The following is a 27,807-nucleotide window of genomic DNA, read 5'->3' as shown; positions in this document are numbered from 1 at the left end:
ATGTGCCAGAAGCTGCTCACAGTCACAAGCATTTGAAAGTTGCAAACTTAAGCCAAGAAAGTGCACCCAGTACTCAGCCCAACTTGTTTTTAATGGGCTGTGATTGCATTGACATGAGACCTGGTGATTTTCCCATGACTCTGGCAGTTTCCGAAACCCAACTATCTCCAGACTGGAGCCCACCAGCTTCCTCTTGCTTTTGGTAGACTCCAGCTATGGAAACCTGCTGATTAGTTGCTGCTTCGTTTCATTTCCCTTTGCAGAGGAGCCAGGCCCAGGACTGACTCCCCTGGCCAACTCAAGCTCCTGGGTGAGCTGATTGCCCGGTTTCGTCTAACAGGTTGGCAGGAGGTTGATCTGCAGACATGGGACAGGGCACAAGTGGGTGCCCGTGTTTCGTAGGCCTCGGATGGGCCACCAGAGCTGCCCGAAAGTATCTGGGTGATTGACAGTGGCCATCTCAAGGCCTGACTTCAACTTCTTTGCAACCACAGTCACCCAGAATAGACTGCTGCCCGGCAGCGAGCCCCTGTTGGGTAGGCGGCGCCTGCAAGCGGCCTCGGGACACCCTCCAGGGCACGGTCCGGGTTTCGGTTCCGGCCGGCGCCGGGCTCCCCCTGGATCACATGAGAGGCGCGCTCTCCCCGCCTGCGGTTCCCGTGGCAACGTCAATCCCCGGCCAATCCGGGCCTCGGAAGTGCCGCCGCCCGCCCGCCTACCGGCGGCTTAAAGAGGCGGGGAAGGCCGAAGACCGGCCGGCGGAGGGACCGGCTGCCGACCCGGGCCGACCCGGCCATGCTCCGCGGCCCGCGGCGTCCACTCTGGCTCCTACTCCTGCTGCTGCTGCCGCCGCCCCCGGGCGCGTGGGGACACGGCGGCCACGCGAGGCCGAGGGAGGGGGCCGAGGAGGCGGACTCGGCCGGGGCCTGGCCGGCCTTCCAGGGCCTGCGGGAGCGGCTGAGGGCAGCCGGCGCCCTCTCCAGACGCTACTGGGCTCTCTTCAGATGCCGCGTGTGGCCTGCGAGCTGCGGGAAGGATGAAGAGGCGCCGGCGCGGCCCCTGGGTGAGACCCGCCGGCTCAGGAGGGCGGGAGCGCGCGGGCGGGACGCGAGAGGCACGGTGGAATCGGGCCGCGCGGGTCAGAGCCGCGCGCCTCAGCCGCCGGCTTTGCTGTTCTGCCCAGCCTTTGGGCCAGGCTGAGGGCAGGGCAGCCTCTTCGGGACCAGGAAGCCCCATCACTGCCCTCGCCACACCCAGCCCTGGCGCAGCGCTCTTCTGAGTACCCCTCCCCCCACGGCGCCCGTTCTTGACTCCTCAAGACGGCTCACACTTCCTTGCTGTCTCCGACCCTGCCCTGGCATTATTCCAAGGAGCTGCTCTTGCCCACCTTCTTGATGGCTTTAAGGAAAATCCCCGGTTGCATACACCCTCAAGTACCTTCTCCTGTGTTGCTTGTGGCGGCGGAGGCTGGGCTGTGAGTCCCCCGGACCTGAGTTCTGATTTATGCTCTGACACTGACAAATTGTGAGGCAGTCCACTGTCGTGGACCCAGTGATCTCTGAGGCTCCTTGCAATGGATGTCGTTCATTCTAGGTCCTGTAATAGCACTGTAATGGTAATCCTGCCGTGGTGCTAGAAGAAACATCTTTCATTTTAATCAAAAGAGTTCTAAACTCCAGTGAATGGTTTTGTTTGGTTTTTGCTAATGCTGGGTATATTCAAATTGACGTTTGATAAAAGAATTGAGACACTTGGGGTTGGCGGTGATCAGGTGATTCTGCAATCCAAAGCAAGCGGGAAGAATGATAATCACCAGTTACTGTTTGTCTCCCTCCTAGACTGCAGACTCCTTGCAGGCAGGGCCCAAATGCTTAAGGATTATTTGTTGCGTAAGTTGAGCTTTTGCTGCGTAAGTTGAGCTTTTGCTGCAGCTGGAGCTGCATCGATAGCAAGGCCATCTACTTCCTCATACCTGGACGTGCCCACTCATGCCCATTCCCTTGGTACAGCGCGAGGAGGGCCCAGGGCAGAGCGGTGGGGGGTGGCTCCGGAGAGAGGACTGAGGATCGGAGGTAGGGAGGCAGTGCTCGGCTCTCCCTGGCCCTAGGCTCTGCCCGTCTCACAGCTCCTCCTTTTCCAGGCTGGAGCCTTCCCTTGTTGGGCCAGCAGTACCTGGATATCCTGACCACGTGGTACTGCAGCCTCCAGGACTGCTGCGACAGTGGGGACTGCAGGATCGTCAACAACTTCACAGGTTGGCCCTTACGTGGCCCTAAGGGCCAGGACTCTGTGGGGAGGGAGGCAATTCAGGAAAACGCTAGGGTGAAGGGACCCAGCCTCAGCCTGCCCACAGCTGGAAGCACACCCTCCCTGTCTCCACCGTGGCTCCCAATAGCCCCTGATCCAAACCCTGCAGTCTCACGGCTGAGACGAAGGAAGGCCTTGGCAGAGGGCTTCGCACACACTAGCTGCCTTCAATAGGTGTTTGCTGAATTGAGTTAAAATGAATGAAACGGGGTGTCTCCATAAAATATTTAGGGGGTCCTGAACCTTCCAGGTGGGAGCAACTTCCTCCTCCAGGTAAGACTCTGCCAACCCTTCTGGGGTGTCTTCAGGACCTTCAGAAAGGATGAAGTCAATCTAGATTTCTCAAAACTCTTCAGAAAGTAGCCCTGACTCTCTTCTGCTGCAAGGTCTGCCCAGTGGATTCTTGCCCTGAGGCCACCAAACAGGGTGGCTCCCACCTCAGAGATGTTCAGAGGTGCTCAGTCTCGCGGCCGTCGCTGAGCCTGGTGGGGATGCGCCTGTGCGCGCCTCCCAGCGTGGCCTCTTTCCTGCCCCTAGGCCTAGAGGCGGACCTGCGCGTGCGCCTGCACGGCCAGCACCTGGCCCGGGAGCTGGTCCTGACAGCAGCGAGGGGCTACTTAGAGCTGCCCCGGCCAGACAAGGCCCTGGCTCTGTCGTTCCACGGCTGGTCCGGCACAGGCAAGAACTTCGTGGCGCGGATGCTAGCGGAGAACCTGTACCGGGACGGGCTGAGGAGCGACTGTGTCAAGGTGTTCATCGCCACCTTGCACTTCCCTCACCCCAAGTATGAGGACCTGTACAAGGTGAGGCCGGCTGTGCTGGGGAGCTGTGCCAGTGGGGCGGGGCCCGACTGAGGCTTCAGCAGCCCACGCACAGGCCTCTGTGCTGGGGGGGAGGCTGAAGCCAGCCCTTGGTGGATGAGGCGGGGGCGGGGGCCGGTAGGGCGCAGTTGGAAGACGGTGGGGCCCTTGCAGTAGAACCTGTAAGCCGCAGAGACATCCACTCCACAGATGAGGCCCTGAACATGTGGAGGAACGAGTGATGTTCCAAACACTATTCGTCCCGAGCTGTCACCTTAGCAGCCACACACAAGCGACCAGACATGGAGCTTAACCAGGGAATCCATGTGTTAGTTTTTCTGTCACCACAGTAGTGGAAGTGCCTCAGGAAGTGTGGAACAGAGAAAGCAAAACCTTTATCATAGTCTCCCCACACAGACACAACCACAGTTAGCATTTTGTTGTACTTCCTGTGCTCTTTTATGTCCTTGTAATTATGTTGGACAGAAAGTTACATATCCTGCTGTTTCTTTAAAGAGACTTATTGTAAGTGATTTTTCCATGTCTTCCCCAAACTACTCTTTGTATGCCAACAAGTGAACGGTAAAAAGTGTCTCTGCTGCTCTGCTATTTTGGGTTTCGTTCATTCAGACGTGTTAGCCAGACAATGACCAAACCTCAGTGCAGCGTGGCAGAGGTGACTGTGTCTATCTTTGACTTTTAGTTCCAATATATGGAGTGTGTTAACCTGGGAAGATTATGTAAGCCTTTGAGGACAAATTGCCTGAGTCACCTGGCAGTTTCAGTACCGCCTGGGAGGGCAGGGGTAGGCTACACTGTCCTAAGGGTCAGCCAGGCCTTCCCGGAAAGACCTAGCTGGCTTTGCAGTAAAACAGCTGAGTCTTAGCTTCCCCACTGGAAAAACCAACATGTACACACTCTCACACCCAGCACATCCTCACACACACACTGGGAAGACAGGGCTGAAGTCAGAATCCAGAAAGGCTGCAGGTGGGTGGTGAGTGTAGGCTCTGCTAAAACACCCCACCTGGGGCAGGAGCTGGCCTTGTTCTGGTGAGCCCAGAAGAGCAGCATCTTTTCAGTCGAGGGCTTACTATCCTGCCTGGGGTGGGGAACCCCAGTTTCAGGTTGGCTGGGTCCCAGACAGGTCCTCCCCCGGCTTCTTCCCTGAGATCTCAGAGCACCCACTGGCCTGGTGCCAGTGGGTGCTCTGCTCGTACGAGTTCCAGACAGGGCCACCTGTGGGCCCTCAAGCCTGTCTCTGCCTGTCGCCCCTGTGTGAAAGCCTGCCTCCTAACCCTGGGCAGGGTGAGTTAGCAGTTAGTTCTGGGATGGAACCTCAGCCTGGAGGGGAGGGAGCAGGGCTGGGGCCATTTCCCAGCGGCCTTCTCCCTTTCCCCAGGCTGGCTCCACCTAGTTGGCTTTCAAACCTCCGGGTGCAGGAGAATCACCTGGGAAGCTGTTCGAGGCAGATGCCCTGGCTCCACCCCCCACCCCTGAGGTTTAGGTTGGTGGGTCTGTGGAGGAGCCCCGCTCCAGCTCATCCGTTGCAGTTGCCCCGGGGAAACCAGCGCCTCACCAGGGCCCTCGGGGCGAGGAGGGGCTTCCGGCTGCTCCCCAGCAGCTCCCTGTATTCTGTGCAGGAGGAGCTAACAGGCCAGATTAGGAAGACGCAGGAGCACTGCCCCCAGACCCTGTTCATTTTAGACGAGGCCGAGAAGCTGCACCCGGGACTGCTGGAGGCCCTCAGGCCGTACCTGGAACGCCAGGCCCCCGAGAAGCCCAGGGCCGAGTCCCCGAGAACCATCTTTCTTTTTCTCAGGTGAGGTCTGAGGAACAAAAGTCAGAAGGACTGGGTGAGGGGAGGAAGAACCCTGTCTAGGCGCTGTGTATGCCAGGCCTGGGAGCTGTTACTTGGCCTGCGAGCTGGCGGTGGGGGGCTTCCAAGCTCTCCTAGGCTGCCCACCTTTTTCCACAAGGGAGACCAACACAAACTCCGGGAGAGAAAACAGCAGCCCAGCTGACGGGGTGGTCGCAGGGGTGGGGAGCCTTCGTTCTCCCTGCTCCTGCCTTGATTCTACCAAGCACTTCTGGACTCTGATACCTGCCCGCCCCCAACCCCCCCCTCCCCCAGCACAGGTCGGCTAATTAACTCCCAGGACCAGCCTGGGGCAGACCAGCTGTCCCTCATCGGGCCGCCTCCGCCTCCGTGGTTCTCTTGGAGGCTCCCCTCAGACTCCCCGGTTCGTACATAGCCTCCTGAGGGACACTGGGAGTCCCCTCTTAGAAGGACATTACGTGGTGTTCTTTTGTTGTTTGGGGGGTTGTTTGGGGGTTTTTTTGTTTTTGGCTGCTTTGGCTCTTCGTGGCTGCGTGCGGGCTTTCTCTAGTTGTGGAGAGTGGGGGCTGCTCTACGTTGCAGTGCACAGGCGTCTCATTGCCGTGGCTTCTCTTGTGGAGCACAGGCTCTAGGCGTGCAGGCTTCAGTAACTGTGGCACGTGGGCTCAGTAGTTGTGGGTCTTGAACTCTAGAGCACAGGCTCAGTCGTTGTGGCACACGGGCTTAGTGGCTCCGCAGCATGTGGAATCTTCCCAGACCAGGGCTCGAACCCTGTCCCCTGAATTGGCAGGTGGATTCTTAACCAGTGCGCCACCAGGGAAGTCCAAAGTGTTCTTTTTTAATTGCGATATACTTGACATATTAGTTTCAGATATACAACGTGATTTACTGTTTATTTTGTGAGGTGATCACAGTAAGTCCGGTTAACATCTGTCACCATACTAGTTACAAAATCTTTTTGCTCTTGTGATGATAACTTTTAAGATGTACTCTCTTAGCAACTTCCAAATATGCAATACAGTATTATTTCCTAGAGCCACCATGCTGTACATTACATCCCCATGGGCTACTTATTACTTGAAGTTCGTACAGTATTTGTCTTATTTGTCTCTCTGTGTGACCTATTTCACTCAGCATAATGCCTTCAGGGTCCATCGATGTTGTTGCAAATAGGAAGATTTTATTCTTGTTTATGGCTGAGTGATATTGCATTTTATATATACACACACACACATTTCTTCATCCATTCATCTGTTGATGGACACTTAGGTTATTTCTTATCTTGGCTATTGGGAATAACACTGCAGTGAACAAGGGGGTGCAAGTATCTTTTCAAGTTAGTGTTTTCATTATCTTTGGATAAATACCCAGAAGTGGAATTGCTGGGTCATATGGTTGTTGTATTTTTAATTTTTTGAGGAACCTCCATACTGTTTTCCATAGTGGTTGCACCAATTTAGATTTCCACCAGTGATACACAGAGTTCCCTTTTCTCCATAGCCTTACCAACACTGGTTATTTCACACTGGTTATTTCTTGTCTTTTAAATGATAGCTATTCGAACAGGTATGAGGTGGTATCTCGTGGTTTTGATTTGCATTTCCCCCATGACTAGTGATGTTGAGCAACTTTTGGTCTACCTTTTGGCCACTTGTCTGTCTTCTTTGGAAAAACATCTATTCAGATCTGCCCATTTTTAATTAGATTATTGTTTTGCTATTGAGTTGTATGAGTTCTTTATATATTTTGGGTATTAATCCCTTACCAGATACATGATTTGCAAATATTTTCTCCCATTCACTAGGTAGCCTTTTTGTTTTGTTTTTTAATATTTATTTATTTATTTATTTGGCTGCACTGGGTCTTCGTTGCTGCATGCAAAATCTTCATTGCAGCGTGCAGGATCTTTAGTTCTAGCATGTGGGATCTTTTAGTTGTGGCATGTGGGCTGTTAGTTGCGGCATGCAGGATCTAGTTCCCTGACCAGGGATTGAACCAGGACCCCCTGCATTGGGAGGGCAGAATCTTAACCACTGGACTACCAGGGAAGTCCCTGCCCTTTTGTTGATGGTTTCCTTTGCTGTGCAGAAGCTTTTTGGTTTGATGTAGTCCCACTTGTTTATTTTTTATTTTGTTACCTTTGCTTTTGGTGTCAAATCCAAAAAATAATTGCCAAGACCAGTGTCAAGGAACTTACTGTGTATGTTTTCTTCTAGAAATTTTATAGTTTCAGGTCTTAAGTTCAAGTCTTTAATCCATTTTTTAAAATTCTTTATTTTATATTGGAATATAGTTGATTAACAGTGTTGTGTTAGTTTCAGGGATACAGCAAAGTGATTCAGTTATACAAATATATTCTTTTTCATTTTTCTTTTTTTCTTGCAACATCTTTTTATTATTGATAAAGAAACTAAAGCTTGGAGAGCAGCTGCAGATGGTTGTGGGCACTTGTGGTGGTTTCAACAGCTACAGGTTACTAGCTCCTTAGTTCTTCCTCACAGAAATGGTGTGGGTTTTTTTGTTTGTTTTGCTTTTAAGAACTTTTATTGAGTTATAATTGACATACAATAAACTGCATATATCTAAAGTGTACAGTCTGATATCTTCCTTCTTATTAGGAATATATATATGGCACTTCAAATCTCCCAGTTCATCCCACCCCACCCCCACCACATTCCCCACTTGGTGTCCATGTTTGTTCTCTACATCTGTGTCTCTATTTCTGCCTTGCAAACCAGTTGATCTGTACCATTTTTCTAGATTCCACATATATGCATTAATATACGATATTTGTTTTTCTTTCTGACTTACTTCACTCTGTATGACAGTCTCTAGGTCCATCCACGTCTCTACAAATGTCCCAGTTTCATTCCTTTTTACGGCTGAGTAATATTCCATTGTATATATGTACCACATCATTATCCATTCATCTGTTGATGGACATTTTGGTTGCTTCCATGACCTGGCTATTGTAAATAGTGCTGCAATGAACATTGGGGTGCATGTGTCTTTTTGAATTATGGTTTGCTCTGGGTATATGTCCAGTAGTGGGATTGTTGGGTCATATGGTAATTCTATTTTTAGTTTTTCAAGGGACCTCCATACTGTTCTCCATAGTGGCTGTATCAGTTTACATTCCCACCAACAGTGGAAGAAGTTTCCCTTTACTTCACACCCTCCCCAGCATTTACGTTTTGTAGATTTTCTGATGATGCTCATTCTAACCAGTGGATACCTCACTGTAGTTTTGATTTGCATTTCTCTAATGATTAGTGATGTTGAGTAGCTTTTCACATGCCTCTTGGCCATATGTAGGTCTTCTTTGGAGAAATGCCTATTTAGGTCTTCCGCCCATTTTCTGATTGGGTTGTTTGTTTTTTGATACTGAGCTGCATGAACTGTTTATATATTTTGGAGATTAATCCTTTGTTGATTCATTTGCAAATATTTTCTCACATTCTGAGGGTTGCTTTTCTGGTCTTGTTTATAGCTTTGCTGTGCAAAAGCTTTTAGGTTTCATTAGGCCCCCCTTGTTTGTTTTTATTTGCATTACTCTAGGAGGTGGGTCAAAAAAGATCTTGCTGTAATTTATCATAGAGTGTTCTTCCTATGTTTTCCTCTAGGAGTTTTATAGTGTCTGGCCTTACATTTAGGTCTTTAATCCATTTTGAGTTTATTTTTGTGTATGATGTTAGGGAGTGTTCTAATTTCATTCTTTTACATGTAGCTGTCCAATTTTCCCAGCACCACTTATTGAAGAGGCTGTCTTTTTTCCATTGTATATCTGTGCCTCCTTTGTCATAGATTAGTTGACCATATGTGCATGGATTTATCTCTGGGCTTTCTATCCTGTTGCATTGATCTATATTTCTGTTTTTTGTGCCAGTACCATATTGTCTTGATTACTGTAGCTTTGCAGTATAGTCTGAAGTCAGGGAGTCTGATTCCTCCAGCTCCATTTGTTTTGTTTTGTTTTTTTCCCCTGCAAGATTGCTTTGGCTGTTCGGGGTCTTTTGTGTCTCCATACAGATTTTAGGATTTTTTGTTCTAGCTCTGTAAAAAATGCCATTGGCAATTTGATAGGGATTGCATTGAATTTGTAGATTGCTTTGGGTAGTATAGTCATTTTCACAATATTGATTCTTCCAATCCAAGAACATGGCATATCTCTCCCTTTGTTTGTGTCATCTTTGATTTCTTTCATCAGTGTCTAATAGTTTTCTGAGTACGGGTCTTTTACCTCCTTGGTAGGATTACTCATAGGTATTTTATTCTTTTTGTTGCAGTGGTGAATGGATTGTTTCCTTAATTTCTCTTTCTAATCTTTTGTTGTTAGTGTATAGGAATGCAAGAGATTTCTGTGTGTTAATTTTGTATCCTGCAGCTTTACCAAATTCACTGATTAGCTCAAGTAGTTTTCTGGTGGCATCTTTAGGATTTTCTATGTATAGTATCATGTCATCTGCAGACAGTGACAATTTTAATTCTTCTTTTCCAGTTTGGATTCCTTTTATTTCCTTTTCTTCTCTGATTGCTGTGGCAAGGATTTCCAAAACTATGTTGAATAGTAGTGGCAAGAGTCAACATCCTTGTCTTGTTTCTGATCTTAGAGGGAATGCTTTCAGTTTTTCACCACTGAGATAATGTTTGCTGTGGGTTTATCATGTATGGCCTTTATTATTGTTGAGGTAGATTCCCTCTGTGCCCACCTTCTGGAGAGTTTTTTTCATAAATCAGTGTTGAATTTTGTCAAAAGCTTTTTCTGCATCTATTGAGATGATCATATGGCTCTTATTCTTTAATTTGTTAATATGGTGTATCACATTGATTGATTTGTATATATTGAAGAACCCTTGCATCCCTGGGATAAATCCCACTTGCTCATGGTGTATGATCCTTTTAATGTGTTGTTGGATTCTGTTTGCTAGTATTTTGTTGAAGATTTTTGCATCTATGTTCATCAGTGATAGTGGTCTGTAATTTTACTTTTTTGTAGTATATTTGCCTGGTTTTGGTATCCGGGTGATAGTGGCCTTGTAGAACTAGTTCCTTCCTCTGCAATTTTTTGGAAGAGTTTGAGAAGGATGGGTGTTAACTCTTCTCTAAATGTTTGATAGAATTCTGTCAAGCTATCTGATCCTGGACTTTTGTTTGTTGGAAGATTTTTAATCACAGTTTCAATTTTATTACTTGTGATCGGTCTGTTCATATTTTCTATTTCTCCCTGATTCAGTGTTAGTTTATACCTTTCTAAGAACTTGTCCATTTCCTTCAGGTTGTCCATTTTATTGGCATATAGTTGCTTGTAGTGGTCTCTTATGCTTTTTATTTCTGAGGTGTCTTTTTAACTTCTATTTCATTTCTAGTTTTATTGATTTCAGTCCTCTCGCTCTTTTTCTTGATGAGTCTGGCTAAAGGTTTATCAATTTTGTTTATCTTCTCAAAGAACCAGCTTTTAGTTGTATTGATCTTTGCTATTGTTTACTTTGTTTTCATTTCCTTTATTTCTGCTCTGATCTTTGGTTTCTTTCCTTCTGCTTACTTTGGGTTTTGTTTGTTCTTTAGTTTCTTTAGGTGTAAGGTTAGATTGTTTATTTGGGATTTTTCTTGTTTCCTGAGGTAGGATTGTATTGCTATAAACTTCCCTCTTAGAACTGCTTTTGCTGCATCTCATAGGTTTTGGATCATTATGTTTTCATTGTCATTTGTCTCTAGGTGTTTTTTTATTTCCTCTTTGATTTTTTCAGTAATCTCTTGGTTATTTAGTAGCGCATATTGTTTAGCCTCCATGTATTTGTTTTTTACAGTTTTTTTTCCTGTAATTGGTTTCTAATCTCATAGCATTGTGGTCAGAAAAGATGCTTGATACAATTTCAGTTTTCTTAAATTTACCACACTTGATTTGTGACCCAAGATATGATCTATCCTGGAGAATGTTCTGTGTGCACTTGAGAAGAAAGTGTAATCTGCTGTTTTCAGATGGAATGTCCTATAAACATCAGTTAAATCTATCCGATCTTTTGTGTCATTTAAAGCTTGTTTCCTTATTAATTTTCTGTCTTGATGAGCTGCCTATTGGTGTAAGTGGGGTGTTAAAATCCCCCACTATTATTGTGTTATTTCCTCTTTTATAGTTGTTAGCATTTGCCTTATGTATCGAGGTGCTCCTATATTGGGTGCATATATATTTACAATTGTTATATCTTCTTCTTGGATTGGTCCCTTAATCATTATGTAGTGTCCTTCCTTGTCTCTTGCAGTATTCTTTATTTTAAAGTCTATTTTTTCTGATATGAGTATTGCTACTCCAGCTTTCTTTTGATTTCCATTTGCATGGAATATCTCTTTCCATCCCTTCACTTTCAGTCTGTGTGTCCCTAGGTCTGAAGTGGGTCTCTTGTAGACAGCATATATATGGGTCTTGTTTTTGTATCCATTCAGCCAGTCTGTGTCTTTTGGTTGGAGCATTTAATGCATTTACGTTCAAGGTAATTATCAATGTGTATGTTCCCATTACCATTTTCTTAATTGTTTTTTGTTTGTTTTTGTAGTCCTTTTCTTCTCTTGTGTTTCCCACTTAGAGAAGACCCTTTAGCATTTGTTGTAGGGCTAGTTTGGTAGTGCTGAATTCTCTTAGCTTTTGCTTTTCTGTAAAGCTTTTGATTTCTCCAGGTCTGAATGAGATCCTTGCTGGGTATTCTTGGTTGTAGGTGTTTCCCTTTCATCACTTGAAATGTATCATGCCACTCCCTTCTGGCTTGCAGAGTTTCTGCTGAGAAGTCAGCTGTTAACCTTATGGGAGTTCCCTTGTATGTTATTTATCATTTTTCCCTTGTTGCTTTTAATAATTTGCCTTTAATTTTTGTCAGTTTGATTACTATGTGTCTTGGCATGGTTCTCCTTGGGTTTATCCTGCCTGGGACTCTCTGTGCTTCCTGGACTTAGGTGGCTATTTCCTTTCCCGTGTTAGGGAAGTATTCAACTATAATCTCTTCAGATATTTTCTCAGGTCCTTTCTCTCTGTCTTCTCCTTCTTGGACCCCTATAATGCAAATGTGGGTGCATTTAATGTTGTCCCAGATGTCTCTTAGGCTGTCTTCAGTTCCTTTCATTCTTTTTTTCTTTATTTCTGTTCCATGGCAGTGATTTCTGCCATTCTGTCTTAGGTCACTTATTCATTCTTCTGCCTCAGTTACTCTGCTATTGATTCCTTCTAGTGTATTTTTCATTTTAGTTATTGTATTGTTCATCTCTGTTTCTTTAATTCTTCTAGGTCTTTGTTAAACATTTCTTGCTTCTTCTCCATTCTTTTTCTGAGGTCCTGGGTCATCTTCACTATCATTATTCTGAATTCTTTTTCTGGAAGGTTGCCTATCTCCACTTCATTTAGTTGTTTTTCTGGGGTTTTATCTTGTGCCTTCATCTGCTACAAAGTCCTCTGTCCTGTCATTTTGTCTATCTTTCTGTGGCTGTGGTTTTTGTTCTGCAGTCTGCAGGATTATAGTTCTTCTTGATACTGCTGTCTGCCCTCTGGTGGATGAGGCTGTCTAAGAAACCAGTGCACTCTTCCTGATGGGAGGGACTGGTGGTGGGTAGAGCTGATTGTTGCTGTGGTGGGCAGAGTGCAGTAAAACTTTAATCTGCTTTTCTGCTGATGAGTGGGGCTGAGTTCCCTCCCTGTTGGTTGTTTGGCCTGAGATGACTCAGCCCTGGAGTTTATAGGCTCTTTGGCAGGGTTAATGGTGGACTCCAGGAGGGCTCACACCAATGAGCACCTCACAGAACTTGTGCTGCCAGTGTCCTTGTCCCTGTGGTGAGCCACAGCCACCCCCTGCCTCTGCAGGGGACCCTCCAACACCAGCAGGTAGGTTTGGTTCAGTCTCCTGTGGGGTCACTGCTCCTTCCCCCCTGGGTCCTAGTATGCACACTACTTTGTATGTGCCCTCCAAGAGTGGAGTCTCCGTTTCCTCAAGTCCTATGGAAGTCCTGCAATCAGTCCCACTTCCCTTAAAAGTCTGTTTCTCTGGGGATTCCTCCTCCTGTTGCCGGACCCCCAGGTTGAGAAGCCTGACATGGGGCTCAGAATCCTCACTCCAGTGAGTGGGCTTCTGTGGTATAATTGTTTTCCAGTTTGTGAGTCGCCCACCCGGCATTTATGGGATTTGATTTTATCATGACTGTGCCCCTCCTACCGTCTGACTGCAGCTTCTCCTTTGTCTTTGGATGTGGGGTATCTTTTTTGGTGAGTTCCAGTTTCTTCCTGTCAATAATCGTTCAGCAGTTAGTTCTGATTTGGTGCTCTTGCAAGAAGGAGTGACTGCACATCCTTCTACTCCACCATCTTGGGGCTGGTCCAAAATACCTCATCTCTTTTCATTCTTTTTTCTTTATTCTGTTCCGTGGCAGTGATTTCCACCATTCTGTCCTTCAGCTCACTTATTCGTGCTTCTGCTTGTTATTCTGTTATTGATTCCTTCTAGTGTATTTTTTATCTCAGTTATTGTATTGTTCATCTCTGTTTATTCTTTAGTTCTTCTAGGTCTTTGTTAAACATTTCTTGTATCTTCTAGATCTGTGCCTCCATTCTTTTTCAGAGATCTTCAATCATCTTTTCTGTCATTATTCTAAAGTCTTTGAGGTAGGTTGCCTCTCTCTACTTCACTTAGTTGTTCTTCTGGGGTCTTATCTTGTTCCTTCATCAGGACATATTCCTCTGCCATCTCATTCTATCTGACTTTCTGTGATTGCAGTTTCCATTCCACAGGCTGCAGGGTTGTGGTCCTTCTTGCTTCTGCTGTCTCCCCCCTGGTGGATGAGGCTAAGTGGCTTGTGTAGGCTTCTTGGTGGGAGGGACTGGTTCCTGGCCACTGGTGGGTGGAACTGGGTCTTGTCCCTCTGGTGGGCAGGGCCATGTCAAGGGGTGTGTTTAGCCAGTAGTTGTATGCTCAGGAAGACTTTAAGCACCCTGCCTGTGGTTGGGTGGGTCTGTGTTCCTGCCCTGTTGTTTGTTCGGCCTGAGGTCTCAGCACTGGAGCCTGAAGGCTGTTGTGGGGCCAGGTCTTGATGAGAAAATAGCAGCCTCCAGCAGGGCTCATGCCAGTGAGTACTCCCCAGAACTACCGCCACCATTGTCTTCGTCCCTGCAATGAGCCACACACACACACACTTCTTGCCTCCACAGGAGATCCTCCAATACTAGCAAGTAGGTCTGGCCCAAGCTCTTATGAGGTCACTGCTTTTTACCCTGGGTCCTGGTATGCATGAGACCCTGAATATACCCTCCAAGAGTGGAGTTTCTGTTTCCCCTAGTCCTGTGAAATTCCTGCACTCAAACCTCACTGGGGTTCAAAGCCAGATTCTCTCAGGGCTCCTCCTGTTGCCAGATGCCCAGACTGGGCAGCCTGATGTGGGGCTCAGAACTTTCACTCCTGTGAGAGAACTTCTGTGATATAATTATTTTCCAGTTTGTGGGTTGCCCATCCAGGGGTTATGAGATTTAATTTTATCACATTTGTGCCCCTCCTACTGTCGAATTTTGGCTTCTTCTTTGTCTTTGGTTGCAGGATATCTTTTTTGGTAGGTTTCAGCATTTTTTTGTGGTCCAGTTTCATTCTTTTGCATGTGGTTTCCTGATACCATTTATTGAAGAGACTCTCCTTTCCCCATTGCATATTTTTAGCCTCTCTGTTGTAAATTAATTGACCATATATGCATGGATTTATTTCCAGGTTCTATTCTGTTTCATTTATCTATGTCTGTTTATATGCAAATACCATACCTGCTTTGATTGCTAGAGTTTTGTAATATAGTTGGAAATGTAATTCACACACTGGGAGTCTGCTTTTAGAAGGGCATCAAGTTATCAAGTCAGTATATTAGTTGAAAATTAAGTACAAACTACCCTTAAAATTTCCCAAGGTATAACCAGTTACAGGGTAGTTTCCCACTAAGTCCAACATGGCCCGTTCTTTCTCTAGCCTTGGAAGGTCTGTTTCTTCACTGAGTGTGAGAGGAAGCCTCTGGCCTGGAATTCAGGTATAATGTGTTAAATAAAAAGCTCTCTGGCTCTAATGTTGAGATCTGCAACCCTACCATGCAGGACTGATCACTTAAATAACCACTGCACTACATTTCCTGTTTTGCTTGACTGTGTGCCACAAGCTTTAGAGATGGCTTTGTAAAAAATTTTGAAATCAAGCTGTCCAATCCTATCTTTTTATGGCAGCTCCAACAGAAAGTCCTAGCAGTCAAGTTCGGTTCCCTGATGGCCCAACTTGAATAGTTCACAAGCAGCTTTTTGCACTGAGTGGAAGCCAAACCATCCATCCTCCCCACCATCACCTCCATCCCACAGGTCAGTACATGCTTGCTAGGGAATTTCCCCCAGCTTTAGGGTACACCCTGTGAGAAGTAAGGGGTCTGGTTTTTCATCCAGGCTTGAAGTGTGTGAAGAAGAGAGCTGTGGAGGGCAGATCTTGTTTCACTGTGGACTCACAAGACAACATGGAACTGGTTTAAACTGCTGCTGGGTTGGGATTTTGGTGTGTTCGTGGCACGTCCTTCCTGGTCTATAAGTAAAGGTGACAGGACACGACACTGCATTGCGAAGGAGGGCCAAGGAGCCTCCAAAGGTGATTTTAAGAGAAAAGCAGAGAAAGGTTTTCTGGTGTGACTTGAATGATCAGAATTAGGAGGCAAGAGCAATAAATTCTTTGAATTAGCTCCCCGTCCCCAGCTCCGTAGTACTTTATCACCTTCAGAGGCAGCCCAGGAGTACAGAGCTCTTCCTGTTGCAGTGAATTAGGTGGGGGCTCCAAAATGCAGAGGAAGCCAAATAAGGAAATCACCCTGGTTCCCCAAGGCTTCTCCACCCAAGCCCTGGCGGTGGGTGGGGGCAGGGGACCCCTGGAAGGATTCCTGCAGGCAGAGCCCTTCCCTCAGAACAGAAGGAAGCCTGGTGCCTGGCTACTTCAGGATGCCCTTTCCTATTGCAGGGATCCTTTGACTTCGCGCATGGCTTCTTCCCCCTCTTGGCTGTCTGGTTCCTTCCTCCTGCCAGGCCAAGCCTGCTTCTGCCTCGTGGCTGTGGCCAACCTTTCCCCAACTTTGGCAGTGACTTTCCCACCGATTCTCAGCTTGGAAAACCTCACTCTTGCCGTTGCCAGGATTTCCTAATGCAACCCAGGTGACCCTGCTACCTCTAGGCAGATGTTCGCCTTTGTAGTACTTTTGGTCATGGACCCTCTGGCAGTGCCCCTGTCCCGTGAGCCACCCTTTCCCCCTGTGACCTGGCCTGTGCACTGTCCAAGGCCACGGGGTCCCAGTGAGCAGACCTCTGGCAGAGTGGAGGCGGGGCCTGAGGAGAGTCGTGGAGAAGCTGCCCTGTGGGCCTGTGCTGGCCCTGAGGGAGCCTCTGAGCCCCCTGGGCAGGAGGACGCACACCGGTGACAGGGTGGGGAGGGCACAGCCTCCAGTACCAGTGGCTCTGGTGTGGGCCCAGCCTGTGAGAGCCAGTGGTCCCCAGCAGGCCTCAGTGGACTGTCTGGAGCCCATGGGCTGGCCAGGCTATCAGTGAGGTACAGCAGCTCTCACCCCTGTCCTGGGCAGCCAGAAAGCAGCACCTCTAAACCCCAAAGTTTCCAGGTATTCTAGTGATGGGTGGGGGAAGATGGTGTCTCTGGACTTAATTTCTACAGTGACCTTACCTGTGTGGTGAGGACTCTTATGTTTGAAAGAAAAGCAAAGCTGATTCAAACTAATGGTGTAAACAAATCACTAGTGTAAAGCCAGTGGTTTAATCCTGAAAAAAATCCTAAACCTGCTTTTTGAAGTAAAGGGCTGGTGGCTTTGCTGGCCCCCTGGAAAGGAGGCGGTGGCAGCTGAAGCAGGGAGCATAGTGGGGAGTGGGGGTGTGGCTGGAGTTGCCCCAGCCCTCTGCCAGTCCTTCATCTGGGCCTGAGGAATTCGGGGCCCCCAGAAAACTAACATTGACTATTTCTGTCCGTTTCTACCAAGTATAGAAGGCTCTGGGAATGGAGTTACAGGGCAGGACGGGCACAGGGAACTTTGGAGATCAGAGCTTCTGTCCTGTAGCTCTTCCCATCGAAGCTGTAAAGCGAAGAGGGTAATTAATGTCTGTTCTCCTTGGGCTATTGTCAGGAAAAGAGTGGATAGAAAGGGCTTTGAAAAATTAAAAGAACTATACAAATGTAAATTGTTCATGGAATCAAAGGCCTTGTACCCCAGCACATAGCAAGTGCTCATAGAAGTGTCTATTTGTTGATTCACCATTAAATCCAAGGTGACCTAAGGAGGGCTTTTTAAGTTGTCTGCTTCAAGTCTCTCATTTTACAGATTAGGAGAGATTTGTGATTGAGTCGAGTTTGCATCTGTCCTTTAGGGATGACTTAGCGGTAAAGGATGGGTTTTGTTATCACAGTGCTGGAGAGGCCTTTGAGTCTCCTTCCTCTGTGGTCTTAGGGCTGATGCGATTTCATGCCATCCTGCCCAGCCAGGGGAGGAGGCTTATCTCTAGAGGTGCCTTCTGTCCCTTGGTCCCTTCAGACCTCCCAGTCAGCAGGTGACCTGGGAGGATATGCAAGGGAATCGAAGTGCTCCGGGAAGGCAACATCTGTTTAAAGGTGTAATTGTTGGTGCCTGAGGAGCTAAAGACTAGGGGTGGGATTGGAATAGAAAAGGGGCCCAGTTATATATTGGTGGGTAAAGATAAAGCCTGTAACATGCAGGAAGAAGAAACATTGGCTGTGGGATGAAGAGGAGAAATTCAGAAGGGAGGTGGAGATAGTATAGACAAACATGCAGAGATGTCCATTTAGTCAATAAACATTTAATAAATATTGAGCACCTGATAGGTGCTAAGCACCACGCTAGGCACTGGGTTACCTAAACAAAGAGGCTAAGCTTCTGCTCTCAAGAAACTGTCAGGTGGCTTCCTGGGTAGAAGTGGGGAAGGCACCTGAGTGTATACCTCTGGGGCCAAGTGAATCCTGTCCCTCTCTCTCTCACCCTGGATGCCTGTCCTGCAGCCCATGTGTGTGTAAACCCGCCTTTGCCTCCTGTGAGGAATGCAGGATGGGGCAGTCCCTTGGCAGCTAATGCAAGTATGGCCTTGCATGTACAGAGATGACCTGCCTGGCAGGCCTTCCTGCAGGAGTAGGGCCGCAGCTTTAGGAAGCAGAAGAGTGTCATCATAAGCAGCTTCCCCACCTGCAGATGTCAGGGGAAGTCTGGCTGAGCAGGTGACAAAGCGCGGGGTACCCTTGTCCATGCCAGGCTCTCCAGCTAGGGGCTCATGGCCTCAGGTAAAATCTAGCTGTGAGGGGCACACTGGCCCCTTCAGGAAGACTGGGTCACTTGGCAGGAAAGGACACCTGCCCCGGCCTCTCCTTGCCCATCTGTAGAGGCGGGCAGGGAGAGAACCACCCAGCCCCTCCTCTGTGTCCCAAGCCTGGCCCCCAGGTTACACTCAAATGCTAAATGAGCAGGCAGGTGAGCTAACGTACCTGAGTGTCAGAGCTTGATGAGGACAGAATGGAAATACTGGGTCCCACCCCTTCGCTTGCCACCTGCTGCCTCCTTTCCTTCACGCATTATACTCCCTCACTGCAGGGCCTGAGGAGAAAGCGGGGCAGAGCTCAGTTTGTCTAAGGAGCTGGCAGAAGGCCAGCCTCAGCCTGTGCCTGTCCAGCCTCTCCAAGCCCTCAGGTTGTCTGTGCCTGGACACGTGCCCTTCCCTGCCTTGTGTCTGATGATCACTACTCAGTCTACATTTGCCTGGAATTCTCACCTTCCCTCTGAAGTCTTCTCCTGGGGCCCAAGCTGCTCCTACATGGGCCCTAGCCACACTGACCTGGAATCACACACACATGTGCCTCTCCTTCCACACAGAAGTCAAGGGAAAGAACTACCTCATACCATCTTTGTGGACTCTGCACCTAGTACAGTCTCAGGGTTTGTCAGAAGGGAGTGAGGCAGGGAGAATGGGTGACAAAGCAGGACAGTGTCTTTTCTGTGCAGACTTGTGATAAGATTCCCTGGAAGAGGGGAGGCCCAGGTCCCTCAACCTCCATTCTTCTGGTCACCAGTGCAATGGCTTCAGTGGTCAGCTTATCCATTTAGAAGCCAATTACAAAAATAATGAAATCTAAGACATGATACCATAAAACTCCTTGAAGAGAACATAGGCAAAACATTTTCTGACATAAATTATGGCAAAATTTTCTTGAATCAGTCTCCCAAGGCAAAAGAAATAAAAGCAAAGATAAACAAATAGAACCTAATCAAACTTAAGAGCTTGTGCACAGCAAAGGAACCCATTAACAAAACGAAAAGACAGCCTGCTACGGAACAGAAGAAAATATTTGTAAACAATGAGACTGACAAGGGCTTAATTTCTATGATATACAAATAGCTCATACAACTCAAAAAATAAAAAAATAAAAAAATGGGTAGAAGACCTAAATAGACATTTCTCCAAAGACATACAGATGACCAACAGGCACGTGAAACGATGCTCAACATCACTAATTATTAGAGAAATGCAAATCAAAACCACGAGTTACCTCACACTGGTCAGAATGGCTATCATCAAAAAGTCTAAAAATAATAAATGTTGGAGAGGGTGTGGAGAAAAGGGAACCCTCCTGCACTGTTGGTGGGTATGTAAATTGGTACAGCCACTATGGAAAACAGCGTGGAGATTCTCAGAAAACTAAAAATACACCTACCATATATGATCCAGCAATTCCAGTCCTGAAATGATGCATATATCCTGAAATGATGAAAATTCTAATTCAAGAAGATACATGCACCCCAGTGTTCATAGCAACACTCTACAATAGCCAAGACATGGAAACAACCCAAATGCCCATCAACAGACGATTGGTTTAAGAAGACATGGTACACACACACACACACACACACACACACACACACACACACACACACACACACACACACACACACACACACAAGAATTTTACTCAGCCATAATAAAGAAATATTGCCATTTGCTGGATGGACCTAGAGAATATCATACTAAGTGAAGTAAGTCAGAGAAAGACAAGTATTATATGATATCACTTATATGTGGGATCTTAAAAAATAATACAAATCAATCTATATATAAAACAAACAGATCCACAGACGTAGAAAACAGAGTTATCGTTACTGAAGGGGAAAGGGGAGGGTGACAAATTAGGGGTATGGGATTTACAAATACACACCACTATATGTAAAATAGATAAGCAATGAGGATTTACTGTATAACACAGGGAACAATATTCAATATCTTGTAATAACCTATAATGGAAAATAATCTGAAAAAAATTTGAAAAATTTTATAAAACTACTTTGTTGTTCATCTGAAACTAACCCAATATTGTAAATCAACTCTACTTCAATTTAAAAAAACCACAGTAGGGCTTGTCTCTTTCAGTAACCTTGGGGGCAATATCATCAATGAGGTGGTCCTGAACCTGCTTAAGACTGGGTGGTCCCGGGAAGAAATTGGGATGGAACACTTGGAGCCCCACCTCCAGGCTGAGATTGTGGCGTCCACAGGTAAGTGACTCCCAGCCTTGCAAAAAATAAGTCTCTGGTGAGAGGGGAGGTGGGGGTGATGTGTATGTGCTGGAAGGTGTGCTTATGAGGTAGACAGGGTATTCAGGATCACAGAGGAGGCACTAAATAATTATCTCGTCGTCAACTTCAGGTAGGCACAAAAAAAGTGCCAAGAAAGTCGAAGTCCTTTTCTGAAAGTCCTTTGTAAGGGAATAGTTGGCCCTGGACATACAGGCAGTGGTCTGTGGAGCATGTGGACCGTGAGGGGAAAAGTCTCACTGCAAGAACCTCAGTGGCTCAGCCTCCAGTTGTACGTAGGGTTGCTCCACTATCTGCTATCAAATGAAACCATAATTTGGCAGGCACAGCCCCTCTCCCCTTCTCTCACACATCCAGTTAATCAGGGCCCTCTTTCCCTAAAGGGAGACACAGTTGCACAGTTGTTGACACAAACTTCAAACAGCCCTCCTGGCGTTGGCATATGAGATCAAACCTTGCCCAGGCCCAAGGGTGGGGGACACCTCGCAATTCCAGTTGGGTTCAGCCCCAGATCAGACGCCATGTAACTTTGCTCTTGATTTTAGACAGTGGCTTTGGGCACAGCTGCCTTGTGAAGGAAAACCTAATTGACTTCTTCATCCCCTTCCTACCACTGGAGTATCGTCATGTGAGGCTGTGTGCACGTGATGCTTTCCTGAGCCAGGAGCTCCTGTATACAGAAGAGGCACTAGATGAAATCGCCAAGATGATGGTGTACGTCCCCAAGGAGGAACAGCTCTTCTCTTCCCAGGGATGCAAATCTATTTCCCAGAGAATTAACTATTTCCTGCCTTGAGGTCTAGAGGAAAACTCTCTGAAGCTGCCTTCCTTCCACTAATAGGACCCTGGGGCCTGTCAGCACACTGTCCAGGACATACGGGGTTGGAGGGGCAGGCTAGCATCCAGCAGCCACCAACACACAAGTGGTGTGTAAAAGGGAGGCCTTAAATCAGAGACAGAGCCAGTTCTTAAAAATCACTTGGTGCCTTTAAGAGCCACATTCCAAAATGTGGGCCAGCTGGTTGGAGAAAGTCATGTGGGAGATAAAGCCCAAGGATTTATTAGTGTATCAGCTCTTGTCTGCAGATGCCTGGACTTGGGTATTGGGCCTGAGGCTCGCAGTATCCTTGGTGACAGAGAAGGGAGAAAAGGAACTTCTGCTGACCAGTGGCAGGAATGGAATAGACCTCACGTTTGCAGACTGGGTGGGTTAGCTTTCAAGTTGTTATTCTCAGAAGAAAGCTGAGCAGCTTCTACCTGTGAGATCAGGAAGGAGCCTCAGGCTGAAGGGAAAAAGTGCACAGAACAATTTTTTTTTTTTAAATCAAGTCGGTGTAGGCTAAGACTTGTTCTGCTGTGCAGATTTAAATCTTAACTAAAATTAGAGAATTTTTTAAAGTTAGGGACCTTGACGTGATTGTATCATATGTAAAGATTAAAATTTTGTATTTTCCTAAAACCCTCAGCTTACTCACCTTCTTACTGAGCCCTAGTTATCATGCTCACTCAGCAGAATTCCACATTCCGGGCAATAGCGGTGGGGACTGGTGGAGACAGGGACGTGTGTGTCCCTCACAGAGCTGACAGGGCGGCTGCCTGGTCTGCCAGTGGACTTCAGCATGCTCTGGGACCACATCAGCTGAGCCGGGCTATTTCAGCCTCTTCCTGAAGAGGCATCCACAGCATATTGCCCTTATGAATGAAAACAGCACTCCTACACTCCCAGCTTTAAAAAGAAAAAGTCATTGTTGAGGACTGAATGGCCAGGTGTAAGTGTGTACCTTGTTCCTCTATTATACACAGGAGGTGCTCATCATGTGTTTTTGCCCTTCCCTTGGTTCATCCCTACTACACACTTCCAGAATCACACACGGCTCTTCTATATGTCATCACCTCAGGTGGCCCTCTTACCTACAGTCCTCCCAACCCTCTCACCTTTAGCCCTGCTTCTCTCCCATTTAACACTTCATTACGTTCATTTACTCGAATAGCTGCCCCTAGGTTCGGGAGTACCTAGCCCAAACCACATCAGACACCCAGTCAACATGCAAGTGAATTAAAGGAACTGTTTCACCTCACCCATGGGACAGAAGTAAACTTGGCCGAACTGTACAATAAAATGGGAGTCAGTTTTAGGTTCTGGTTCACTGTCTCAGTCTAGAGCATCTCAGGAACAGTATACAGCCACCCAAAACCGTAACATACCCAGAGCTAAACTCTAAATCCACATTTTAAAAGGTACGTTCTATAGCTTTAGGTCTCAGAGCCACAGAACAGCTGACATGCTTTTAGCACTGGCCAGCCATGTCTGGTGTCAAATACTGGGTCTGAACCTGTTATACCTCGGGAACCAAGACAAGCAGCAGTGGTTCTGAACACTCCTCTGGAGCCAGGCGGCTCTGCTCAGCGGCTCAGCCACTTACCGCTTGCTGTTGAGACCATGGGAAAGCTACTAGCCTCAGTTTTACCTTGGTTTCCACTTTTGTAAAAGTGAGCATAACTGTACCCACCTCACAGGGCTGTGGAGATTTAAATGAATTAATATATATCAAGTACTCAGGACACAGAGCTTTAGGTGTTTTAAGAATAATAGGGACTTCCCTGGTGGCACAGTGGATAAGACTGTGCTCTCAATGCAGGGGACCCAGGTTGGATCCCTGGTCAGGGAACTAGATCCCACCTGCATGCCGCAACTAAGAGTTCACATACCACAGCTAGGGAGCCCACGTGCCGCAACTAAGGAGTCCTGGAGTCACAACTAAGGAGCCTGCCTGCTGGAACTAAGACCTGGTGCAACCAAATAAATATTTTTTTAAAAAGCACAATAAAACCTGGTAAAACTGCTGTCTGTTATGGCACCATACGGAAAGCCCAGGCTGGGCCTTTCCCTCCATTCTAATTCTTGGAACCCTGGTTGGTCGAGGTTTGTTTCAGGTAGCTAACATTTGTGAACATAACCACGTGCCATACCGCATGCTAAGCACTCTGTAGCCTAGCTGATACCTCATGTAATCCTTAACACTATGATTTAGGGACCAATTTAATCACCATCTAATGACTGAGAAAACTGGGGCTCTGCCAGGTTAAATGTCTTGTGTTAAGTCACAGAGCTAGTCAGTGGAGGAGTGGGATTCACCCCAGGCAGTCCAACTCCAATTCCTAGGCTTTCATGACTTGTTTCTAAAATGATTTTCTTGGTAAATGCCATGGCCTCAGGTGTGGAAAGTGTTACAAGTAATACAAAGAGGGAAAAGATAACAATGGGAGGCTCTCCTTGGAAGACTCTGAAACAAGACTTCCTAAACTAAACAAAAATGCATGGCAGAAAAGGACTGAAGTTGCTGTGAGGAGATGTATAAAGTGATGCTTAACAGGGTCAGGGAGGAGAGTCTGTCCCCTTCTAGGGTCTTTGGCTGGCCTAATAATTAAATTGACATAAGATTAACAGGAGAAAAACAAAAGTTTAATAAAATGTATACATGTGAGAGACTCGGAGAAAACGAACTCCAAAATGGCAGAAACTATTCACCCTAAATACTATTTTCAGCTGAAGACAAAAGCAGGGACTTCCCTAGTGGCACAGTGATTAAGAATCCACCTGCCAGTTCTAAGAGGGAAGTTTATAGCAATACAGTCCTACCTCAAGAAACAAGAAAAATCCCAAATAAAAAATCTAACCTTACACCTAAAGAAACTAGAGAAAGAAGAGCAAACAAAACCCAAAGTTAGCAGACAAACTGGGACATATGTAGAGACATGGATGGACCTAGAGACTGTCATACAGAGTGAAGTGAGTCAGAAAGAGAAAAACAAATATCGTTTATTAACACATATATGTGGACTATAGAAAAATGGTGCAAATCAACTGGTTTGCAAGGCAGAAATAGAGACACAGATGTAGAGGACAAACATATGGACACCAAGTGGGGAAAGCGGGGAGGTTTGGGGGGGAATGAATTGGGAGATTGGGATACCAAATTGTAAACTCTAAATATATGCTGTTTATTGTGTTAACTGTATCTCAATAAAAGTTCTTAAAAAAAAAAAAAAAAAAAAAAGAATCCACTTCCCAGTGCATGGGACACAGGTTCGCTCCCTGGTCCAGGAAGATCCCACATGCCTCATAACAACGAAGCCCGTGCGCCACAACTATTAAGCCTGTGCGCCACAACTACTGAGCCTACACACTGCAACTACTGAAGCCCATGCGCCTAGAGCCCATGCTCCACAAGAGAAGCCACAATGAGAAGCCTGCACACCACAACGAAGAGTAGCCCCCACTTGCCACAACTAGAGAAAGCCCAAGCGCAGCAACAGAGACCCAATGCAACCAGAATTAACTAATTAATTAAAAGGTAGCTCCTTTATTAAAAAAAATAATAAAAATAAAGACAAAAGCAAATATGGGTGGGGGGTCAGTTATGGACAGTTACCAGGAAAAGCACAGAAAACAACTCTGAGGCTGTTACACAAGTTTCAGTCCTCACCTTCTCCACTGATAAGTTTCTAGAGATTTGGTCATCCTCTTCTTGGTACAGCAAGGGAGACACCCTTACAAATGGAGATTTCCCTCACAGATGTAAATCTCTCTTACAAAAGGGTAACAGTTACTCAGTTTTCACCTGTGTCTGCAGTTTCTTAAACATAACCAGCTTAAAATAATCCTTATGCCCAAGAGGCACATTTTGGGGTGGCAAATTCTGCTCCCTACAACAGCCACTCTAACTGGATCGTATGTGCACCTCACTTAGTATATCCCACTCATCCTCAATTAAAATGTTACTTCTAAAAGCAATGAATCATTTATTTTTTTTAAATTGAAGACCAAGTCAAACAAGACTAGAATGTTCCCTGTGAAGTTCTACACTTACTCCATTAACGCTGCTCTGGCTCAAAACATTTCTAGAACTTACTTGGAGCTGTCCTCGGAATGAACTTTGAGAGAATGAAGTCTCACTTTACAGTCACCTCATGTTGGATGGATGGACAGACCCACACACACATCACCCACCTTCTGTATCAGCTGGGCTCCAGGTGGTGCCTTTGGCCACTTCCAACACTGTAATCCATCAAAGAGTGAGTAGCCACCCACAGAGGACCATTCTAAAGAATGTGCCAGAGGGATGCTTGCTAAAATCAGCTTCCTTACCTTATAGATATCTACTTTATGTAGAGAGAGAGAGAAATTATGCTTAGATTACCTATCAGTTAAAATTAGAGGAGAAACACTCCAATCACAAGCCCACATTGCCAATAAAATATTGCAACCTTTATTTAAAATAAAACACAAGTTGGCAAGCCTTGTGAGACAACAGGCAGACAGCATTCCCCTTTCAAGGGCCTCAATATTTACATCAAGTTTAACACTGTTAGCAGTTCACAGTCAGACAACAGGGTGAAAGTATTAAATTAGAAAAAACAAAACACCTGAAAATATATTACAATAACAATTAAGAACAAATACCTGACAACACTGGTAGTGTGACCCATGACTGATGTGTTTTCGATTAAATCCCATATTGTCTCGCTGTGTCCCCTCAGCAATGCACACAGGGGTAGGCCCTCCAGACACCCCCCTCTGCGCACCCACCACACAAACACCTGCAGAGCGTGACCTTTGGTATAAATATTAAACAAGTTTTAAAGAATCTGAATCATATGTTTTAAGGACAAACTTCTATCAACCACCATGAAATGTTCAAACTTATTTTCGCCAAGCAAGCACAAAACTGGGGTTTCTCCACTGATAGTCATTACAGAATCAGATTGCAAGGAAGGAAAAGTGTGGGGTCTACCCAGGAGACAGGGGGTTCTGAGCATGCATTAACAGCTCAGTTGGCCTGTTCACGGCAAACACACTAACAGGGCACAGCTTCCATTCACCACAGGGAAAGATCTGATTAACTCCTCTCTCACTCCCCTCCTTTCTCAGTGAACACCACACTGCATGTACATAATGTGGAATCACATGTACCCTCTACACAGATCTGAGATATGAGGGTTTTCAAACATACGCCCTAAAGAACTAGAAGATGAGTACCTCATTGTTCCTTCTAGCTGCTGAATACTAATTTCTCTAAAGGACAATCAGCCTAAGCAAGGTGATTTCTCAAGATCTCAGCAAATTTCCCTTATGATGGAATCCCACGAAGAGTGGCCACAGTGAAAATTGGTTTGTCAAAACAGAGGAAGGCTGGTTAGCTGGCCCTCATCTACCGGAAACATCTGTCTCTTGGCACTCCTGCCACTTACAACACATGGTACGGTACTTCTGAATTGTGCAGAACAGAATTTGGGTTCTCCACCAATGACTCTAAAGCATCGCAGGATCCTGCAATATCTTCTGAATCAAGAATAAATTATTTGGCATACCTGTGTTATTATTGCATTAGAATTGCTGAAAATTAATCATGTGAAAATTTTACTAACCAGAAATCCCATTCTCCAACTGAAGTTTATGGGGCTTAATTACATGATTTAAAACTCCTATCCTGAGGCTCAGAAGCAAATCTAACCAAGCTGCAACCATACAAACTCTCTGTATTTCCTTTCTTAAAGCCTGCTGGCATTGGACAGTCCACCTCCACAGTGTCCTGAAGAGTTAACTAGAATGCTCCAAGACCTCAAGCCCTGTGTGTGTAGCTCAGCAGCTTGGAATGACATGGAGGATCCGGAAACTTGCTGCTTCGATGATGAACAAAGAACAAAAAATCTCACAGAACAGACACAGTCAGTGTGGTATGTGTGTGAGGCCTGGGCTTTGAACGTAAAAGGAGACATCCCTTCCCCAAGATGGTCTGCAGGTTTAAAGATCTGCTCACACGCCATCTGTGACCTCAGGCTGAGGTAACAGGGCCTTGCTACTGCGTTCAAGCCACACAGTAATGAAGAGGGTAAAGGACCTAATTTTTCTAGGAGACGTAAACAATTTCAAATTTATAATTGTACACAGTGCACTTGGATGGTGGGAAGGGTCCAGTTAGAGCATCCTCCTTCCAGTTCATCAAGGGGATGGAGAAAAGTGCAGCCATCTACCAAATCAGCACCCCATGTGGAGAGAACATCTCACTGACTGGGGCTTTGAGCCACTGCTACCAAAAAAGTTCACTTCTACCAGTTTTAGTGCAACATCAACCTAGCTGACAAATCTTTTCCTCTGCACAACAACATGAAACCCATCTTTGAAGGCACAATCCTCCAGGAATGATCTCTACCATTCCAAGTCAGCCCAGAATCAAG

At 46.3% G+C, this 27,807-nt stretch overlaps 1 protein-coding gene across 6 annotated transcripts; it reads left to right on the top strand.

Annotated features, from left to right (window-relative positions):
• The first annotated feature begins 715 nt into the window (after nucleotides 1–715).
• TOR3A (torsin family 3 member A) lies at nucleotides 716–27,542 on the top strand. Of its 6 annotated transcripts, none has more exons than XR_009052559.1 (6): nucleotides 716–1,063; nucleotides 2,141–2,254; nucleotides 2,845–3,110; nucleotides 4,751–4,929; nucleotides 15,173–15,301; nucleotides 20,405–20,529. XR_009052559.1 is itself a non-coding variant. In XM_057726326.1 (6 exons), exons 1-6 carry the CDS (start codon nucleotides 796–798, stop codon nucleotides 27,171–27,173), a joined length of 999 nt encoding a protein of 332 aa, XP_057582309.1. In that variant the 5' UTR covers nucleotides 716–795; the 3' UTR covers nucleotides 27,174–27,542. The 6 variants fall into 6 exon arrangements, 4 of the variants coding, with proteins under 4 accessions (XP_057582309.1, XP_057582310.1, XP_057582308.1 ...); XR_009052561.1 differs by having other exon boundaries at nucleotides 20,389–20,499; XM_057726326.1 differs by lacking the exon at nucleotides 15,173–15,301 and adding an exon at nucleotides 27,127–27,542.
• The last annotated feature ends 265 nt before the right edge of the window (nucleotides 27,543–27,807 follow it).

The sequence above is a fragment of the Hippopotamus amphibius genome, chromosome 3 (genome assembly GCF_030028045.1).
Source record: "Hippopotamus amphibius kiboko isolate mHipAmp2 chromosome 3, mHipAmp2.hap2, whole genome shotgun sequence".
Lineage (NCBI taxonomy): Eukaryota > Metazoa > Chordata > Mammalia > Artiodactyla > Hippopotamidae > Hippopotamus > Hippopotamus amphibius.
The sequence above is the reverse complement of the archived record's forward strand: the minus strand, read 5'-3'. Positions and strand labels throughout refer to the sequence as shown.

What these genes read in the sequence shown, in the direction of transcription:
- TOR3A (XM_057726324.1), top strand. Translation starts at nt 796, where the DNA reads ATGCTCCGCGGCCCGCGGCGTCCACTCTGGCTCCTACTCCTGCTGCTG. An exon ending in GGCGCCGGCGCGGCCCCTGG is followed by an intron (nt 1,064 to 2,140) that starts GTGAGACCCGCC and finishes CTCCTTTTCCAG; the next exon opens with GCTGGAGCCTTCCCTTGTTG. An exon ending in GATCGTCAACAACTTCACAG is followed by an intron (nt 2,255 to 2,844) that starts GTTGGCCCTTAC and finishes TCCTGCCCCTAG; the next exon opens with GCCTAGAGGCGGACCTGCGC.